The sequence below is a fragment of the Sminthopsis crassicaudata genome, chromosome 2 (assembly GCF_048593235.1).
Source record: "Sminthopsis crassicaudata isolate SCR6 chromosome 2, ASM4859323v1, whole genome shotgun sequence".
Taxonomy (NCBI): domain Eukaryota; kingdom Metazoa; phylum Chordata; class Mammalia; order Dasyuromorphia; family Dasyuridae; genus Sminthopsis; species Sminthopsis crassicaudata.
In genome coordinates, this window is record NC_133618.1 from 206,950,957 (window position 1) to 206,972,595 (window position 21,639).

The 21,639-nt window shown below is 38.2% G+C and overlaps 1 protein-coding gene across 5 annotated transcripts in view; it reads left to right on the forward strand.

Annotated features, from left to right (window-relative positions):
* The first annotated feature begins 223 nt into the window (after window positions 1–223).
* GRHL1 (grainyhead like transcription factor 1) overlaps window positions 224–21,639 on the forward strand; it is a 78,914-nt gene continuing 57,498 nt past the window's right edge. For 2 of the 5 annotated variants that reach the window (XM_074288115.1, XM_074288117.1), the window contains exons 1-8: window positions 425–711; window positions 4,847–5,033; window positions 10,312–10,382; window positions 11,983–12,373; window positions 13,437–13,513; window positions 14,714–14,870; window positions 15,062–15,173; window positions 16,119–16,213. In XM_074288115.1, coding sequence (XP_074144216.1) covers window positions 644–711; window positions 4,847–5,033; window positions 10,312–10,382; window positions 11,983–12,373; window positions 13,437–13,513; window positions 14,714–14,870; window positions 15,062–15,173; window positions 16,119–16,213 — 1,158 coding nt within the window. In that variant the 5' untranslated portion in view covers window positions 425–643. Of the gene's footprint in view, window positions 712–2,108; window positions 2,296–4,846; window positions 5,034–10,311; window positions 10,383–11,982; window positions 12,374–13,436; window positions 13,514–14,713; window positions 14,871–15,061; window positions 15,174–16,118; window positions 16,214–21,639 lie in introns of those variants that run through there. The other 3 variants (XM_074288119.1, XM_074288118.1, XM_074288116.1) reach the window with 3 other exon arrangements.

Consider the following 21,639-nt stretch of genomic DNA (forward strand, 5'->3'; position numbering starts at 1 on the left):
AAGATTCCACACCCAAAGCCACGTCCTTGGCTCTTTCCCCACCTTTACTCTTCTTTTCCACTACTAATGTGAATGCTCGGAGTCCCAATCAAGGACCTTCGCAGGTTTCCCAACCCCCAGATGCCCCACCCACGCGGCGCCAGCCAATGGGAAGCTAGGCCGGTGCCCTGGGATTGGGGGGGTCCCCCCATGCGCTCCGCCGGCGCCTGGGCCAGCTCAGAGAGCAAGAAAAGCGAACCTAACCCGTCTGAGCCGCTGCTCCGGACCTAGCCAAAACGCGGACGCCGCGCGCCCGCCCGCCAACAGCCAACCGCGCCGCCTCCTCTTCTGTCCCCCCACCCCCCGTCGGGTGCACTGTCCCAACCCGAAAGTCCAGTTCTGCGACCGGGCCGGCGGCGGCGGCGGCAGAGAGAGAGCTAGACCCAGAGAGCGGGAGAACGAGATGACCCAGGAGTACGACAAGTGAGTGAGGGTGAGGGGAGCACGCGCCGGGGCCGGGGGAGCGAGCCTGACGGCCAGACCCTACCGGGAGGAGGGGGCACCCTCTTTCCAGTTGTGCTAAGGAAGATGTACCCCCTAGGAGGGCCTTCCATCGTTTCCTCAGCGCTTAGTGTTGCGCCTGGACGTAGTGAGCGCTTAATAAATGTGCGCTGACCGACTGAGTGACCAACAGTCTCCTGTCGGGCGAGGGGGTGGCCCTGGTCCTGAGAGGTAGGTAGAGCGAAGACACCCAGCCGGGGAGCAGCCTCACCTCCTCCTCCTGTTCTCCTTATTTCTCTTCCTCCTCCTCCTCTTTTTCCTCCTGCTGTCAGCTTAGCCCGGCTTGGCTCCCACTCGCGGCCCCGGGGCAGTGCAGGTGAATCGGCGGGATGCGGGGGTTGAGGCTCTGGCCAGCGGAGGGAGGAGGCTGCTCTCGCCGAACCTCCCTCTTCCTCTATCTGCCCTGGCAGCTTCCCCTCTGCCCCGGATCGGGGGGTGGGGGTGGAGGTGGATGACACCCCGCGGGTCCCCTGTGGCACAGCGCCGAGGACTTGTCCTGGTCCTGCCACCAGCCACTTGGGTCACTTTGGGCATTCTCTCCCGGACCTCAATTTGTCTTAAGATGAGGAGGTTGGACATGGATGGATGAGAGGGCTCTAAAGTCCCTTCCAGCCCCCAATCCCATGAGCCCTTCGATCTCGTTTCCCCCAGTCTGGGAAGAGCCTAGTCTAGACATCTGCCCCGAGGGCTCGGCACCCCCGACCTCCCTCTCCATCCTCCTCCCCCAATTCCCAGGCTCAGGTGCTCTCCTGGCCCTTTGATCCCGGGCCGAGTTGGGTTGGTGGTCGATTGCCCTGGACCGAGCGCACGCTCCGTGGCTCAGTGGCTGAAGCCAGGTGTGTGTGCGTGTGTGTGTGTGTGTGTGTGTGTGTGTGTGTGTATGTGTGTGTGTATGTGTGCACGCGCGCGCGCGTTAGATTGGTGCTGGATGCCTTTTCACCTTTTTGACTTCTCTCTCTCTCTCTCTCTCTCTCTCTCTCTCTCTCTCTCTCTCTCTCTCTCTCTCTCTCTCTCTCTCTCTCTCTCTCATTCTCTCTCTCTCTCTCTCTGTCTCTCTGTCTCTCTCTCTTTCTCTCCTTTCCAACCTCCCCCCCCCCCCTTCCTTATTCTTTGTTTAATTGAAACAACTCGGGAGGAGAGTCTTGGCTTTGGGGAAACTCGACACCTGAAAGGCGTAGGTCCTCCTCCTCCGGCTTCTCCTTCCTTATAGTCTAGTCCTCCTTCATCTCCCTTTAAATGCTGAGTGTGGAGAACAATCAGTCTGTGTGTCCGAAGGAGTCTCTGAGTCCCAAAGTTTCTCTTTCCACCTCCACCCCCACCCCATTTAAAAAAAAAAAAAAAAGCAGTCTGTGGGTGCAGGAGGACTGGCACTTGCCGCTTCTGGCTGTCCTAAAAAAAAAAAAAAAAAAAAAGAATCCTGCAGCATTGCTCTCTGATGGGTGCCACATCGCCACCCCCTCGAAGCCCCCCACCTCCTTTTAAAATAAGAGTTCAGGTTAAGACATAGGAAAAGAGCTGGAAGACTGAAGCATCTTCACACGAGACACACCTATTTTATTTTATTCCTTAATGGCTTGAGTGTTGTGTCATTTGAAAAAGAGATTCTATACTCGGGCCTTTAGTGATTTTTAAATCAATGCGCACATAGGAACTCCGAAAATCCTTTCCCCTCGTGCTCCTTCCCTCTTGTACTCCGTAGCTGCTAATGGATTTCTTTGAGACGCACCCCACAGCTGGAAAAGTGGATTTATCCAGGTAATCTGATGAGCCTAAAATATATGGTCGCAAATGAATGGTAATAGAGAACTTTTCTGGAGTATGGATATCAAGGGGAATGACCTAGTTTTTGTGCGTTTTGGTGGTCTCATCCCCTGGTTTTATGAGAAGGGCGGGAATTGCATTTGGCTTAAAAAAATATTTTCAAACTGCTATGGAGCTTATTTTGTTTCTTGCATCATTGGTAGTAATTACATATTACTCAGATCTACACTATCGAGAACATGACTTATAAATATGGATAATTAGCTAGAAAGTACCACATTTCCAGAGATCTCTTTAGATTTCCATTGGAAAAACAAACAGCAAAAAAAATAAACATGAAAAATCAGTAAATTTCTCTAAAAAAAAAAAAAAAAAAGCAAATAGTCTGTTGAAAAATTGCCATCTAACATAGATTTGGCATGGATATTTTTGAAAGCTTTTTTTCTAACTAGGAATCCTAAGTGTTATAATGGAGTTTGCAAAATTTATCAAAATACTGGTAAACAAATATATCAGTGTGTTGATGAAATCTTTGTTGAATAGATATAATAAATAACTATATGGAATAAAATCTTTACTATTATGCATTTATTTATTGATTTATAGTCTTAAATCATAATCACAAAGGTACCCATTGAGTCATTTAACACACATTGTTAAATGTAAAGTATTTTTGTGAAAAAATATGTAAAGCAAAAAAAAAATTGGTTTTCTGATTGAAAAATAATTGAGAACAGGGAGAGAAAGTAAAGAAGATAGAAAAACTAGCTTATTAGGAATGGAAGAATCCTATGCTGTCATAACATTTTTGAAAGTTATTTTGATTTTTAATAATACCCTAGTTATATAAGAATAATCATTGTAATATGTGGCTCATTAGCTGTAATCAGCTCCATTATTTTTCAAGGAAATGTCCACTCTCTACAATTTAAAAGTTGTTTTTTTTTTTTTTTTAATTTTCAATGTGTTTAAATAAAATTTATTTAGAAATAGACTAATTTGCACTGCACAAACTTCCTTCATAAGCCAGTTTCTGGTATTTTATGCCTGGACATAAGTAAAACAGTGATTTTGAGATTTGTAATTCATCCCGATTCAGAAGGCAGCATTAGAACCCAGCTCTTCTCCATAGTCTGCCCTTTATTCATATCACCATATTGCTTTCACACACACACACACACACACACACACACACACACACACACACACACACACACCCCCATCCTATCTCCACCTTCAACCCCAATCAAAGATGGTCTCATTTTCCCAAATGAATCTTTAGTTCTGTTTTTTTAAAGGGTTTGGGTGTCTGCCAAACCCTACACTTTGTTGATAGCTTTAAAAGATAATCTTTCTACACTCACTCAAAGTAGGTAGGTTACCTTTAGGCCATTCACACATTTCATTTGAGTGTTGCAATGAGAAATGAGTCTTATAAACACCTGTAATGCTTAAATTTGCTTGTTCTCAGATTAGTGATTATTCAGTACAGTTCTCAGCATTTTCACTTTTAAATTTGTTTTTCTTCTTTAAGAGTCTTTATACTTCTGTGAATTTAATTTTCTACTTCTTAGATATTTGCAGTTTTTTTCCATTATTAAATAATGCCAACTGTATAATAGTTGAGCTGTTTGCATTTCAGATTTTTTGGAATCAGTGGTGTTTGTTTTAATCTGCTAAAATAAAATTTAATCTGCAATTCAATCAAAGCACAGGTTAAGGAGAAGAGTTTAGTGTAGGTTATTTTACTACAATATCAAAACCTTACAAATGTTATCCAAAATGATAAGTGAGGAAAAACTTTAAAAAAAAAGAGAGAGATTTTTCTGATAAAATCACTCAATAGCTTTGAACATAGTTATAGATTATTGAATGTTTATCTTAAAGATAAATAGTTAAACTATCTTGCTAGAAAATTACACTGCCTTGCTGATTTACAGTCCCCTTTGGCCACATTCCATGATGAATCTTCGGGGAATCAGCAGCATATTATAACTTTCTCACATACCCCCAAGGATTAAATGAGGTACCTCTTTTCCCTTCCACTCCTACTCCAATAACCTTTTGTCAGTAGAGGCTAGGAAATTGTTGAAGGCATAGAAACCAAAAGTAAAGAGCAAGGAAATAAATTGTAGCAGTGTGTTGATAGAACTACTCAGATTCTAAGAGAATATATTTGTGACTAGATGGTGCCCAAAGAAAATGAATGTTCTATTGTCATACCATGTCCTTATATCTGTTTATATAGAGTATTTGAATAGTAAGGCATTCTCTTACATGGTTTGGCAAACTATCCAGTTTATGTTGGGTTCCAAGTATAGGTTAGCTGCAGGTTCCCATGATGTCTAAATACTCTGTATTCTACTGGGTGGCCTCTGGGGCTACAGTTAAGTGGGCTGTTCTGTTTGATGATATCTGGCCTTAAATTGACTCACCTGGGTTTATGGGGCAAAAGAATTTCAAGATTTTCTTAGTGATTTTTAGTTGCTTTTTATGTCTTATAAGATGTCCATTGGTTTTATTAATCTAATTTTTGTTTTTAAAGCAAAAGGCCAGTGTTGGTTCTTCAGAATGAAGCACTCTATCCACAGCGTCGCTCTTACACCAGCGAAGATGAAGCCTGGAAATCTTTCCTGGAAAACCCTCTTACTGCGGCCACCAAAGCTATGATGAGTATCAATGGAGATGAGGACAGTGCCGCTGCTCTTGGTCTGCTCTATGACTATTATAAGGTAGCCAGCCCTTTCTCCTTGTTAAAGGCTTAACAACAGCTCAAGATGCACTCGATTAAACTGCACATAAAACAGTAATTTGCTAGTAGAATGTAATGCAAGTTGCTCTGTAGTGACTATAAATAACCTAATGAGTACTTTGAGTTAATGTGGTTCAAAGCTGAAAATCTGCAATCAGAGAATCAAAGGACTGTTTTTAAAACTTCTGAAGTAACCAGCTGCTCTGGGACCTATCTTTATAAGTGAAAGATGAAGCTGTTACAAAGAGATAGTGGATGTGTCCTATTGATTGATAGATATTCTGCAAAAAGTCTTAGTTTTGGTAACAACTATCAACCAATGAACAAACATTTATTAGGTACTATGTACTAGAAGGGACTTTGTGGTAAAGGGGATAGAGTGCCACTTTGGGTCAGGAGGACCTGAGTTCAAATCCAGTGACGCATGGTAAATCATTTAACTCTCTTTGCCTCAGTTTCCTCATATGACAAATGAACTGAAAAAGGAAATGGCAAACCACGTTAGTATTATTAAGTAAACCCCAAATGGGGTCATAAAGAGTAGAACAGTACTGAATAAACAATAAACCAGAGACTGTACTGACTATGGGGAATAGAAAGACCAAATAAAATTTACACTGCACCTAAGAATTATTGTACTGATTCCCTTTGGATTGAGCATGGCATGTGGACTCTAACTCTTGCATGTGGTATAGTTATTCTAATCAAGGGGTTTATTTTTTGATGACATTTCAAGGTCCTTTGTTGTGGATAAAGGAACCTTGGAATTCAAATGCTGTCTCTGATACATGGCACCTTTGTGACAATAAATAAGTCATTGAGGTCCCTCTCAGTCACCTAGGTAACTCTCTACAATTATGACTTAAAATAAAAATTGCTGTTGGGTATTGAAAGAAGGAGTTTCTAATACAAATGAAATCATAAGTCCAGTCTAAAACCATCACAAATCAGTATTCTGCATTAAATGTGAAAGTAGTATTAATCCATTTTGTGGATTCTTATCAAATTCTGTCTGCATTTAGAAACATAAAGGATATGGAGTTAAGCTTAATAGGTCAGTAATTCTATGCCTCTATATTGATCTCCTTTTGCTGTCATCTAAAAATGAAGCTATTATTCATCCATCAGAAGAGTATATATTTTTAATAATTTTTCTTGTAGTGGTAATTAAACGTTATTATAGTAGTTCAGTATTAAGCTTCAGGACTTTGACCTGGATCATCTCCTCTCTCTACATGCTCTTACTTGGTGACTTCATCATTTCATGTGGATTTAATTATCATCTTTATGCTGATGACTCACATATCTATATGTCTATCCCCATTTTCTCTTCTGAGTTCCAGTCCTGTATCATCAATTACTTATTGAGCATTTCAAACATGTCCAATATAATCTTTCTACCATCCTTCTTTTCCAGTCAATATATCTTCTGAAGTCTCTTATTTCTGTCCTATGTACCCTTTTCCTTCCAAATACTCCACTTTGAAACCTATGTATAATCTCTGAGTCTTCTCTTTTCCTTACCTTACATATCCAGTCCACTGCTAAATGTTTTATATTCACAATTCTTCCTTCCTCTCCTCTCTACTCATACAGTCTACTGCTACCATCTTAATTCAAGTCTTCATTACCTCTTGCCTGGACTATTGTAGTAGCCTACTAGTTGAGCTCCTTAACTTGGATCTAAAGTTATTTTCTTAAAACATAGGTCTTACCATGTCAGTTTTTTACTTAATAAACTCCTGTGGTTTTCTTTTGCTTCCAATATTAAATAAATATAAATTCCTCTGGCATTTGAAGCCTTCTATTCTTGTTATATATTCCTCCTTTCCCCATGCCAGTCGAAAATGGTTACATTTTCTCTTACGAGGCTTTAGCACTGGTTGTCTCCCATGCTTGGACTCCATACTCCCTTTTAACCACAGCCTCACAGAACTCCTTATTTTATCCAAGAAACAGTTCAAGCACTTTGTCTATATCAAAAATGTCAAAAACATGGTCTACCAATTTCCTAAGTGTGGTCAAAACCCAATTAAGATAGAATTGGGAAATACTGAACAAAATAAATAAAAACACAATAAAACATAGATAATACTAGTAAGTGTCTAAGTCAATATGTACCTGCAAGGATTCATAAGAATCCATAAGAATACAGTGTAGAGGCCCCTGTTTCTATTTGAGGTTGACAACATTGTTGTACCTGAAGCATTTCTTGATCTCTCACTCCTTATGTCCAACTACCTGGTCATTATTTTGTACTTATTCCATATGTATTATTCTCTATGTACTTATATAGTCCCCTCTAATTCTGCATATTCTTACATTATCTCCTCTAATAAAATATAAGCTCTTTGAGAATAATGGTGTTTGTTCTTTGTATTCCAGTGCTTAGCATAGAGGTGGGCACTTGGTGCCTGCTTTTTGATTGCCTGAAAAACTGTAATCTTCTCCAGGGCAAGGACTCTTTCATTTCTGATCTCTCTCTGGATGCTTATTCCCTGTTTGACTTTGGGCAAGTCATATAACCTCCTCATGTCTCAATTTGTTCACCCTGAGAATGGGAGAGTAGATTATATTCTTAACTTCTGAGGTGTCTTCTAGCCTTAGATTTATGATCCCTTGAGCCACTTTTTTTCTCTTTATCCCAGTAGAGTGCCTGTTACATAGGAGAGTAAAAATGAGTGTTTGCCAATTGTCTATTGTTTTCATTTATAAAGGCAAAGCCATTACTAAAACCCTGATCCAATTTATCTCCTCTTCCCTATAATAGCTTTGTTTTATTGCTTCTTTGGGGTTTGTTGTTCATTTCTGTTTGACTCTGACTTTTCTTGGTGATAGCACTCCAGTGGTTTGCTAATTTTTTCTCCAGTGGATTAAGACAGACAGATTAAATGACTTGCCTAGGGTCACACAATTAGTGTCCTTAAATCTGAAGCCAGATTTAAATTTAGGTCTTTTGAACCCGAAATCCAGCATTCTATCCACCATGGCAGAGTGGTGAGCTACTGTGGTGGATGTAGTGGCCCCACAGCCTTGGTGTAGTTTTATCATCTTGTGACAGTTGCTGAAAGCCAAGGAACAGAATGTTTTAGTGTGAAAAATCTGATTCTAGCACCACATTCTTTTCAGTGGTAAAGAAAGATTCTCTTCCCTAACTTTGACTCAGGAAAGGCTTTTGGAAATACAAAATGAGGAAGTGAAGAGAAATAGACTCTTTGGTTGGAGACCTGAACATGTAGTTTAATAAAATTCATTCCTGGCACCAGGTGCTGACTCTTGTTTTGTTTTCTGGTTGGAGGTTATAGTTTGGATTTTTTGTGAATCTAGAAGAAATCTTCTGAGGAATGGTTCTTAGAGAGCTTTTGCCTGGGGAGATTAACCCAGAAGGATTCCTTTGACATGGAAGTTAAAGTCTATGTACCTTTTTGATGCCCAATTTATTAATTCAGTCTGTGAAAAAAAACCCACAAGTTGTAAAGATGGCATTTGAGTTGTGGCATATTTCTAATAAGTAAAATTTATGATATGAAACCTATGAGTGTATGTGGAGGTATGCATGCATGTTTAAAAGTCCTGTAGATAATTTTGAAAATTTTGTGAGCCAAGGGAAGGGTCAAGTCTTTAACACTGCTTGCTAGGCAGGCCTTTGAGGTAAGAAGTTCAAAACTAGATGCTTTTAATGACCTAACTTTATTTGTTCTCAGTTATCTAAATAAGCATCAATCATTATTATGTAATATCTTTCAGAGCTTTACTAAAGCTATTTGAAGAACCCACTTAAGAATTAGCACATAGTTTACAGTGAAAATCTTTTAAAACTATATAATGGGAAAAGAAAAAAAATAGAAACGCAGCTTTCCCTATCTTGAGTTATTGTATGACTCTCAAGGATATTTAAGGAAATTAATCATTTAAAGGCCAGGATTTAAGTTTGAGAAGTAAATTGTTTACTTGACTGACAGGTTCTACTCCTGTGCCTGCCCCTATATTTAACTTACTCTTAGAGGAATAGTGCTAGAGAAAATTAACTGAAAAGTGAAAAGTTGACAGATCTTTGGTGTGTAGAAAAGTTTTCATTTCATAGAACTTTATTGTATTTTCTGTATTATGTCAATAAAAGTTTTTAAATACCTTTTGCATTTATGTGCAGAAGGTATTCCTGGATAAATTATCTTTCTTTTAATGGAAAAAATAGATTATTTGCTGTGTTCTAGTGAATTGAGTTTACTTGACAATCCAGAAAAAAAATCTGCATCATTGACTGGACTCCCCAGAATAAGTAGTATTTATATATTAGTACGTTATTGGACATATGATCTTATGAATATAGATACTTGCATTGTACATTTTCTTTGTAAAAGGGGCCTAGCATACTGATATGATTATAATTATCCGTCTGTTTTTTCCTTATTTTTCAGCCAAGTATTATCTAATATAGTAAAAAAAAAATCAATAAGCTATATCCTAAACTAAGTGATTTTAAGCAGCTAGGGTGACTTGGTAGATAGAGTGCTAGACCTGGAGACAGGAAGACTAGTTTAGAATGAATTCCAGACACTAGCTGTGTGACCCTGGACAAGTCACCTTTATTCACTTTCCTCATCTGTAAATTGGGGATAATACCACCTACTTGCCAGAACTGTTGTGAAGAGCAAATGAGAGAATATTTGTGAAGTACCTAGTATCTGGTAAACATTGTATAAATGCTAGCTCTTTTTGTGGTGGTGGTTGTGATTCATCTATCTTTGGGAGAAGTATAATGGTTAGAAATCCAGCCTTAGGACCAGAAAGATCCAGGATCAGGTTCTGTCTCTGATACAAACAGGAGATGTGATCCTAAGCAAGTTCTGGTACCTCTCATTGTCTCAGGAGGCTTGCTAGGACTAGAAGTTCCTGAGAGGTTGCTACCTGCATGGGTAGAAAGACTTTCCTCATTTAGGAGTTCTTCATGGAATGGAATCACAGGTTCTGCCCTATCCTTGTTTAGTCTTTGCATGATGGAAACAACACGGCATTGTGGGTAGAGCTTTAGTCAGTGGTGGTCTTAGGGGCAGCCTGGAGCAAGCCCTGTCTCTGGCACATGTGGTTGTGTGGCCATGTAGAAGATGGCACCTCTGCAAGTCTTAAGACAGTAAAACACTCATGGTTTCTCTGGGGTTCTTCATACCAGTGAAATCATGGATCTGGAGAAAAAGAAATCTTTGGCTGAATCATCATTGATTGAAGATCTGAATTCTTTGTGTGTCTTAATTCATAAGGTTCCCAGAGAGAGAAGATTATCCACAGCAAAGCCAGATGTTGAACACCCTGACCCAGATCACAACAAAAGGTACTGTTTATATTCATAACAACATATGATAGGGCAGTTGAAAAATGCCCTATTTCTGTGAGAATTCCAATTTGTTAAAGGTATCTGTTTTGGATTTGATATAGGTAAGAGATGAGTACTGGGGAGAACTGGATGGATGAAAGAATTACTGCTTAATTTCTGTTATTGATCCTCACTAGAATGCTTATAGTTCGAGAAAGTTTCTGTTGTTATATTTAAAATGAGATCTTATTCCTCTAGCAGAATTAACTTCACTAATTCAAGAAATATATATGTGTATTTTTATCTTTAAGGAGAACTGACTAAATTAAAAAATAAAAACTTGAAATATCATCAACTCTTGATTTATCAGCACATGAGCATCCAAGTGGCACAGAGGATAGAGCACTGGGCATAGAGTCAGGAAGACTCAACTGTCAGAGTTCAAATCCAGCCTCAGATACTATCTGTGCAACTTTGGGCAAATCACTTAACATTCTTTGTCTCATTTTCCTCATCTGTAAAATGAGTTGGATGTCAAACTATTACAGTATCTTTGTCAAAAAAAAACAAAACCAGCAACCCTCAAATGGAACATGAAGAGACAGACAAGACTGTGCAACCCTTGGTTTATCAGCACATGGGTTTATCTATGGCATATATAATTTAAAGTTGACTTCAATGACATGTCTTAAGTGTCTTTACCATAACCTTAGTTGAGGAGAGGCAGCATAATATCAAAGGAACATTGTTTTTAGTATCGGAGATTCTGGTTCAAATCCAAGCCTTGGAGAACGTTGGGCAAATAATTTTTTAAATTTAATTTTTCTTATTTATGAAATGAGAAAGCTGGACTAGAATGGGACTAAAGTTCCAATGAAATGTAAATTCTATGAAATTAAAATTCATTTTGATAGCTTCCTAAATATAACACAAAAAGAAAATATACTATATGTTACAAAGTTCCATAAAAATAATTTGGGTGTTTTCAGATATTTTAGGCTATCCAATAGAGGTGTATTATTTCATTAACAAAGAAAATGTTGTGGAGACTCCACAATGAGCCTTTTTGAAAGTAGTTCTCTTTGTTTTAATCTGTAGAGTTTTGAAGTTTTTTGAAATCTACTATACATTAGTCTGCTTTTAAATTTTATCTACTGGAAACAAAAGAGAAGTGTATTTTTTAAAAAACTGTCATCAAAGCCAAAAGCTATTAGGTACTAGGAACCAAAGTGGAATTGGCTTTTTTTGTTTTTAGTGCGGTACTGCTGATAAAAGTAATGGTTATTGGGATGTGTGTCATTAACCCAGTTATGTCCCTGTAGAAATAGAATTATTTTATCAAGATGATTCAAAATAAAATGTTTAAGGGGATTGATCAGCAGTACCCTACACTAACTTTTATTTAGCATTCTTGGGTTTAATTTGCAACTATTTTGAATGATTTTATCTCTCTGATTATAGGTTTTGAAAATTTTTTGGTTTATTTGGTCTTCTGCCAAGTAAATTGTACATGACCTAATGATATGTTTAAATACTTTTGGCCAAGAAAACTGTCAAAAAAAAAAAGGGGGGGTATCAAAATTGAGTTTCAAACCAGTTTTCTTCTCTTTTCTTAAAGAAACAGCATACCAAATGTGACTGAACAACCCCTCATTTCTGCTGGAGAAAATAGAGTACAAGTTCTGAAAAATGTGCCATTTAACATTGTCCTACCCCATGGCAACCAACTGGGCATCGATAAGAGAGGTCATCTAACTGCTCCGGACACCACAGTCACTGTGTCCATAGCGACAATGCCTACGCACTCCATCAAGACAGAATCTCAGCCACACAGCTTTGCTGTAGGAATTCCCCCAACAGTTTACCATCCGGAGCCCACTGAGCGTGTAGTGGTGTTTGACCGCAGCCTTAACCCTGACCAGTTCAACTCAGGTGCTCAGCCCCCAAATGCTCAGAGGCGGACTCCAGACTCTACCTTCTCAGAGACCTTCAAGGAAGGTGTACAAGAGGTACAGGAAACAACAAATCTTCCTAATAGGGCTGTGCATAAGTATCAGGTTCTACCTTTTCCTTGTTATATAAGACTGAAATCTCAGTCTGAAATGGATTAGAAATAGAAGATTTTTTTTTTTAAGGGAAAAGGCCCATGGGTATAATTGAGCAAACTAAGCTTATAAAACCAGAAATAATTATCAAAAGCATGGCTAATCTTACCAGCAGTTGGTTTTAAAGATCATGATTTCAGCTAAATAATTTGCTGAAGGATAGAGAAAAAAAAAACAAAAACAAAAATAAAAAAACATCATTTGTAGTCTCGTTGATAACAAGTATCTTCAAATAGTTTGCTTAATTTAGATTGCATCCTTTATTAAAACTTACAAGCCCTTTAGAACTATTTGATCCTTTAATATATAACTAATTGCTTCATATCATATTTATGCTTTGTGCCTCTTAGTTGTTACCATAATTTTAAACAAGCCATTTGCTAGAGGTTGCTTAGAGGTTACTCTATGAGATAGTTGGATTCTGATGTCAACTTTGTGGTATAAAGTTGGCAAATAACTCCATTGATTTACAAGTATTTTCTCTTGGTAAATGCTAGATTTGGTATTAGGTAAGAAATGGAGAATGTAAAGATAAGATTAGAAGGATTAGAAACTGAATGGGAACATTGCTTGAGAAATACTCCAAATTTATAGCTACAATGTGTACTTGACACTATATTTTGAACTTGGCACTCTGAAATACTTGACTACTAAATGTTAGGAATAAGTAAATTGAATTTCTAATTGCAAAACTAACACTTAAATCAGAATTTGGGATGTATGGAGAAGATGGACAAGGTGAATAATGAATCACAGATACTTTGTAGAAGTGCTCAGAATCAGTCTTAATTTATATGTTTTATTTGTGAACATTAATATTGGAAGGGTATAGGGTTACTCTTAAAACACATCCTTTTGATACTGCACAGGATTTTGAGTTTTTGCAGGTCCAAACCTTTGCTTCTGTCTTTTGTAACCATCACCAGTTAAATAATTGTGCCTTATTTTTATATTGTTTGTATTTCAGGTTTTCTTTCCTTCGGATCTCAGTCTGAGGATGCCTGGCATGAATTCAGAAGACTATGTGTTTGACAGTGTCTCAGGGTAATAATGATGTAATTTTTTTCTTTACAACTTGTGAGATTTTTCTACATGGCTTGATGAAGAGTTTTTTCTCAGTTTTATTATGCCAGAAAACTTACTCAACAAAGATTGATTATTTTTTTTGCTAGGATTTCCATGATAACAACTGATTTTGGGGGTAGTTGTGATCTTTAAAGGCGAAATCTTTTGCTTGGAACTGTTTTTCTAGGTGGAGTTCTTTAAATAATAGAATTGAAACGCCCTCAGCTCTCTTCTTCCTATGATTTTTTTAGGGGGCAAGCTAATGTAATATAATGTAATATACATAAAACACTTGGCAAACATTAAATTGCTCCACAAATGTTAGCTGTTATGGAGTCTAGGAGAAGAAATGGAAAGAGAGTAGGCTAGGATTCCTTCTAGCTATAAAATTCTTTCTTTGACACTTTCAGATTGTTGCAAATAAGTACAAAAGAAAACCACTTTTATAATGAATCTATATTCTTCCATGGCATTTGCAAGGTTTAAAATGTAGACAACAGTCAACTATTTCCCTATCTGGAATTGTTACTTGCATTGAGAAACTGGCTGAAACATTGTAATGAATATTAAAGAGCAAACAAGTTTTTGGATGATAAAATTTCTCTGCCCTTTTGCTTAAACATTGGAATAAGAGGCATATCTATCTTGTTGTTTCTCTTCCTTAATTAATATGTACTTGATTTTTGTCTTCAAGTGAAATTTTAGTATACCATGCTATGTATAATGATAATAGTTGGCATTTAAATAGTAAAGTTTACAAATTCTTTACATACATTATCCCTTACAATAATGCTGTGAAGTAGATAACATCCCTGTTTAACAAATAAGAAAACTAAATTTTAGAGAGGTAGGTGATGTGGCCCAAGACTCACACAGACTGTGAATGGCAAAGTCTTCTGACTCCAAATCCAGGAATCTTTCCCTTCAACATGCCACTTCTTAAGTAGTCTGAGGGTTTGTTGTTGTTGTTGTTGTTGTTAAGTTCTTTTGTGCAATAAATTATTTTCCTCATGGAAATAGTTAGAAAGAAGTCTTTCTTAACATGGCAGAACCAATTGTGTTTTCCTTAGCAATTTAATATATCAATGGATTCACTGGACCTTCTCCAAATTAAACTAAATCACATTGATAGCCTTCCAGAAGAGTACCTTAGTCTTCAATGCCTTTTTTGTCACATAGGAACAACTTTGAATATACTCTAGAAGCCTCAAAATCCCTTCGACAGAAGCCAGGAGATAGCACCATGACGTATCTGAACAAGGGCCAGTTTTACCCCGTCACTTTGAAAGAAGTGAGCAGCAATGAAGGAATTCACCATCCCATCAGCAAAGTCCGGGTAAGTGTATGGTCAGTTTTTTCTCCAGGAAGTAAGGGACAAAGATTCTGTGTTCTCTTTCTAAAACAGAACTGGCTGCACGTCTCAGAGTGTAGCCTTGGGCTTCAAATGCAAAGCCTAATGTCAAGTAACACTTCTCAAAAAGATTCACCCTGTTTTCTCAACTTCTTTAACCTTTTGTCTTCTCTCAGAGTGTGATCATGGTGGTGTTTGCTGAAGACAAAACTCGGGAAGATCAACTAAGGCATTGGAAATACTGGCACTCGAGGCAACACACGGCCAAACAAAGATGCATTGATATAGGTAAGCAGCTCCTAAGCCTGTTCTTACTCTTAGAATTGCAAGCACCCATTTTTCCTAAATCCAATTTTTTTTTTGGCAGTGATCAGCTTCCTGAAAAAACCATTTTTATTTTTTCACCAGCCACTGACCCTTTCTAAACATTGTCCTTGGTCTCTCAGAACTGTCTTTGTCTCCACTTTCACTTCCTCCATAATGATTACTGTGTTCTATTTAAAGATGGGGATTCCAACTATATAGTAAACACAAAGGTATCTCTTCACACAATTTAAAGATTTTTAAAATATTGTTTATTCCAAATATCTGTCACTTAGATAGGAGGGAGAAAAGGAGAAAATCCTGTTGATTTACAGTTGCCAATAAGGAAAACAGGAATATAGCTTAATTCTAGTCTTCCTTAATTACTTGCAAGCTGGGCTACCCTACTAACCACTTGATGTCTGGGACTAGAGTTAGAAATTAATCATCTGGTTCTTAATTGCAAACTTACATGCAAATCCATGTATTCTGAAGTAGCTTTATAAGGAGCTATATCTTTATATGATCTTTTGGGGTATAACATAGATGGTGGTTTTTACTCTCAGCAGCATTTCCCTCCTCATTTTCCCTAGAGCCCTAGTTTAGGAGTGAGAAGGACATAGGATCGAAGTCTTGTAATTATACCAATATCCTTATGATTTTTGGCAAATTGTTTTACCTTTCCAGGTATTACTTTTGTCCTTTATGATGAGAGCGTGTTGGATTAAATGATTTCAATGGGGCCTTAGAGGGCCTTAGAGAATTTTTTTTTTCATTTTTAATATATTCTCTTCAACCCAAGAACATATTAGATTCAAATTTCTTGGGAAGGTGAAAAACTGAATCTTATCTTGACACAAGTTTCATATAACCTAACTTAAATGGGTATTCACAAGTTTCATTTTCTCTTTTTCACTGTTTCCCTTATAGCTGACTATAAGGAAAGCTTCAATACCATCAGTAACATCGAAGAGATTGCCTATAATGCCATTTCTTTCACTTGGGATATTAATGATGAAGCAAAGGTATGTACCAAAGCCCCAAAGGCTTCCTGTTCTTTCTGTTTTGTGAGGATAAAGGGGGCAGGAGTGGAGTGCCCTGACAGGTGACATTTTCTTTGCTGTTTCATTTTTGTACTGAGCAATAGATTGAATCATGTTTGATGAGAAGGTAGGTAGGCTGTTACTGTGAGTCATGAAAGTTGATGAAAATGAGATGGGATGGGGAAGGGAGGAAAATTAGTATTACGCCATTGGGTTTTTCCTTCCTCTTTAAAGAATCAGTATGATTCTCTTGTCTATTTAACTTTCCCAACATTTTAAGAAACAAAGCAAAGATATTTCTTTCCATTCTTCTGCAAAGATAATTTATCTTGACATACTTACACATGTGTAGTGCAGTAAAGAAAACATTAGAATTGGAGTCAGAAGTTCATGAATTTTCATCCTTAATCACTAACTCGCCATTTCACTTTGATTGTGACTCAACTTCCCTCTGACTCCACTTTTCAGTCTATAAAGTAGTATTAGTAATACCTGCCTACTCCCTTACTAATAGGGATATTGTAAGGATTAATAAGATAATGTCTCTAAAGTTCATTAGGTTTCTTAGAGAAAGGCTTTACATACAACAGATCATTATTTTATTTCATTATATTTTCTCTCATCAACCTCATCCTTTTCTAAGTAATTCTTTAAAAAAAAAAAAAAAGAGGTATTTGTATAATTATCACTGCTGTGGATGGTCATTTAGTTCTGGTGTCCTTTAAGAAAATGCAGGTTTAACACAGGAGCCATATGAACATAAACATAAATCACTTTTATATAAATAAACTCAGATCTAAATAATTGAAGTAATATTTATTGTTCATGGCTAGGTAAAGTCAGTATAGTTTTTTAAATGACAGCTTTACCTAAATAATCTCTTTATTCAATATCATACCAATTAAATTACTAATAATTATTTTTCTGAGTTAGAAAAATAATAATAAAGTTCATTTGAAAGAACAAAAGAGTAGGAACTTCAAAGAAAATAGGGGAAAATTATGTAAAGAAAGTAGATGTACAAAAGGGATAATTTCAATTATTTTAAATTAAAATTTTCTTATGTAAATAAAACCTCTGTAGCCAAGAACAAAATGGATGCAGAAAATTGGGGGGAATGAAAGTTTCATAGACAATTTCTCAGATAGGATGTAATTGGGTTATAATATTGCTGTGGCAATATTTCAAGAAGCATCTGTTTTCATTGAGGGAGACACATGTCCAGTATATGTCAACTAATGACAAAATAAATAATGAACTAGTTTAGGGAATGAAAGTAGGCCCTTTTAGTAACAGAGAGATCAAGGAGGGTTTCATGTAGAGGGTGGCTCTTAAACTTAATGAAGGTTAGGGATTCTAGGAGATAGAAGCAAGGAAAGGAAAAAATGCATTCCAGGAATGGGGAATGGCTAGTGCAGAGGGAGATGGGAGGTAGAATTTTCTGTGTAAGGAACAACAAGAAGGGCAGGTTTGACTACATGATATAGTATAGGAAGGAGAGTGACGCATAATAAAGATGGAAAGGATTGGCACCAGGTTGTAAAGCTCTTTAAAAGCCAAAAAAGGAGTTCCTGTTTTATCCAAAAACCAATAGAGAAGCATTAGTGGTTATTGAAGGAGTGATTTGGTCAGACCTGCATTTTAGGAAAATCGTTTTGGCAGGTGGATTAAAGAGAGAGGTGATAGACTTGAGGTAGGGAGGTCATTGCATGAGACCAGGTAAAAAGTGATGAAAAGGGTGGTTTCTGTGTGAGTAGTGAGAAAGGGAATGCATCTAAAAAATGTGGTGGATGTAAAAATGGCAGAATTTTGCAGCTGATCAGCTTTGTTGAGGACAGAGAGTAAGGAATCAAAGATAAACCTGAGGTTGAAGTTTGGGAAACTATCAAGGGAAACGATCCTTTGATAGAAATAGTAAAGTACAAAAAAAGGTGTGGAGTTAGGAGAAAAGGTAAGGAATTCTATTTTGGACATATTGAATTTGAGTTGTCTTTGGGACTTCCTATTTGAAATGTCCAATTAGTAGTTTGTAATGTGGGACGAGTGCTCAGGAGAGATGTTGAGGTTTGATATATAGATTTGGGAGTCTTCTGCATATAGATGATAATTAAACTCATGTGAACCAACAAGATCATCAAGTCAGAGATTATAGGGAGAGACAAAGCTTTGAAGTAAACTCAAAATTAGGGGGCATTATATGGAGACCCAGAAGAGAGTAATGTCCTTAAAATCCAGATGAGAGAGACTATCCCAAAGGTGAAAGTGGTCAATTGTGCCAACTGTTACAGACAGATAAGGGGAAAAAAAGGACTGAGAAAAGGCCATTAAATTTGGCAGTTAAGAAATCTTGTTACTTTGAAGAAGTGATATGATCAGAGAAAACCGAGGCAGGGAGTGCAGAAAGCTTTTTCTTTTTCTTTTTTAGGATTTTTACCTGAGAAAGGGAAGAAAGGGACATGATAGTTTGAAAGGATGGCAGGTTTTTGTTTTTTGTTTTTTTAGGATAGGGGAGACTTGGACATGTTGCTAGGGCAGCATGGAAGGAAGCAGTTGATGAAAGGGTGGGTTCTGGAAAGAGACTGAAGATTAAAAAGAAAAATGACAATTGCCAGGCAATCTGCTGAAGAAGAGCAAAAGGACTCATGTAGAGCAATCAGTGTTGGTGAAGGCGCTACATTACTGGAATTTGGAATACAAGAGAAGATAATGGGGAATGACAAGGAGTTTGGGGATGAAGAGGAAGTTCATGTTGTGGCAAGTGACTTCCATTTTGCATTAAAGTCCCAAAGAGTGCCTCAGTTGGAGAGAGGGTGAGAAGAAGAAAAGACAAGGAAGGGTTTGGGAGAGAAGATAAGATCTGACTCGTCCTCTGCGGGCAGTGGAATGGGGAGGAGTAAAAGGGCTGCGTGGCTGGAAGGAAGCCTGCTGAGGGCAGACACCGTCCACTCATCACGGGTCTGGAGCTCCTTCAATGGCATGGGCCCCAGTGCAGGAGCGGCAGAGGCTGGTGCATGCAAGCTCGGAGCAGAAAAGGCCCCCTGCGAGGAGAGGCATTCAGAGGTGGACTAGCCGCTGCAGAGCTGAGACCCCGCAGTATTAGCGCATGAGAAGTTCTGCCAGTGAGGCCGCCTTTGAATTAAGACAGGCCTGTGAGCGTTGCCCTCACCTCTTGTCACAGGCTCCTTCAAGGCACAAGAACGACTGTTGAGGCTGCAGATTCCAGCATATCAGTCAGCCCTCCCGTCTTAGGGGGTTTCCCAGCACTGGTAAATGGCACACTCCTTTTTCGGACCACCCCGCAGTATGTGTGTGATATCAACAGGTGCTTCTTCGAGAGCTTTAGCGTTGTCTCCTTTGGTTAAGTGCCCACTCCAAACCTGAAGGGAATCTGAATGCACAATTCAACAAGAGTATCAAGCCCTGGGAAGCACTCGGGGAGACAAAGACCCAAATGAAATAGTGCAGTAGTCCTTGCCTTAAAGGAGCTTAAGAGTGAATAGCACCGGGACAAAATATTTGCAGAATAAACGTGAAGGGAAAAGAATAATGTTAGTAACTGCCAAGTAATCGTCAAAGCCTTTTGTAGGAGGTGCCAGTTACTCCTTGTTTTGCGAGAATTGAGGAATTCTGTGGGTTAGAAGTAAGGAAGATGACATGGAGTGGACAGCCTGTACAGAGGCGCAGAGAGAGTGTCATTTGTGGGGCACCCCAAGGAGACCGCTTGGACTGGAACATAGATGGTAGATGGTGGGGCAAAGAGTTGACAAGGCATCGTCTGCAAAGATGGGGTGGAGCTGTAGGGAAGGTCTTTCTTTACATGCCAAAAAAAAAAAAAAAAAAGAGTTTGTATTTTACACAAAAGAAAATGGGAAGCCCCTAAATGTTTCATATTGTTTATATAAGAGTAGAAAGGGAAAGCAAGTAATGGTGGCTTTTGTCCCTCCTTATTTGCCCTTATTTAGTACTTTAAAATTTACTTTTAGTAGTTAATTCATGAGGATCAGTATTGTTTCCTATTACTTTATGATTAATGGTAATTTAGCAAGGACTATGAGATAAGTGTAGTGAGACTTTTAGGAAGAAAAGGAAAGTTTCACTTTGTATAATAATTTTTTCTCTTATTTTAACCAATAATATTTAATGGCACTGAGTTTGCTGGCCTCAACATTGCTGATAAAAAAAACAAAATTTTGACCTATGCCCTCAGGAAGCTCCTATTCCCAAAGTAAATGGTATTCATATTTTCTTTGCACCATTAGGACTGATTAAGAAACTTTTAACAAAGATTCTGGGTAGGAGGATTCTTAGGCCTGACTTCAATGGACTCATCTGCAACCTTGGATAGGTCCCTTTGTCCGCTGGCTCATTTCTTTCCCCCATATGCCTCTAGAAAAAAAGGGACAAACATCAACCAGCTACTCTCAATGAGCTGTCCTCAGGGCTGATAAGCATTTGTTGGAGTGCTTTGATATTTTGTCTGAAGGTCGCTGTGTATGTGTATTTTCAAACTCTGTTTACTGTGTTACTTTTGAGGGTGAAAGTAATGAAAGCCAAGATGACAGAAAGGAATCATAATTATCAAAAGATTCACTTTGAAGGTCTATAACATATTACTGTTGGAGAAGAATATGTGAGCAGGGGGTGGGGTGGGAAGCAGAGCGGTCTACATGGCTCTGCAAGCATCAATAAGTGTTGTGGGTAAACGAAATTCATTTATCTTTCCAGACCCCCAAAGCTGATTTGGTTCTTAAGTCTTTTAGGAGAAAAGCATTATGCCATCATCTAATTAGGCTGCCACCTTTTGAAACAGATCTCATATATCAGCCTTAAATGTGTTGAAATTAAGCATCCAGACTTTTAGCTTTCTTCAGCCAAGTTGATTTCTCTTTTTACTATTGAAGTAATTAATGCCCCTGGGCATGAGGAGACCACAAATTCTACATGCATGATCCTGTAGTAATATTTTCCCCCAAATACCCTCTCCATGGACCAAATTACTTATCCTTTTTATTCAGATTTCTTTCAACAACTTTATCATATTCATTTTGTGAAAACTAGGTGGTTCATAACTTTAGTACTGTCAGGATAGATAACAGGTAGTTCAGAGACTTCCAGTATATCATACCTTGCCTGTGTTCACTGGCCCCATCCCAGCTCCTTTACCTTAGAGGATGTGAGAGACATATTCTGCTGCTGGAAGTAAGCAGACTAGCAATTTTCTCCAGAGATCTAAAGCTCTCATAGCTGTTGCTTTGTTGTTTTGGGGTTTTGAGCCTAATAGGATGAGTAAAATTAGGCTCTTGGCCAAATGCCAACTCATTAAGCCACATTTTAATTTCTGCCTCCCACTCTGGAAATGGTTGTATTTCAGGGTCAGATGAGATAAAATCCATTTCCCCCCCAGCTAA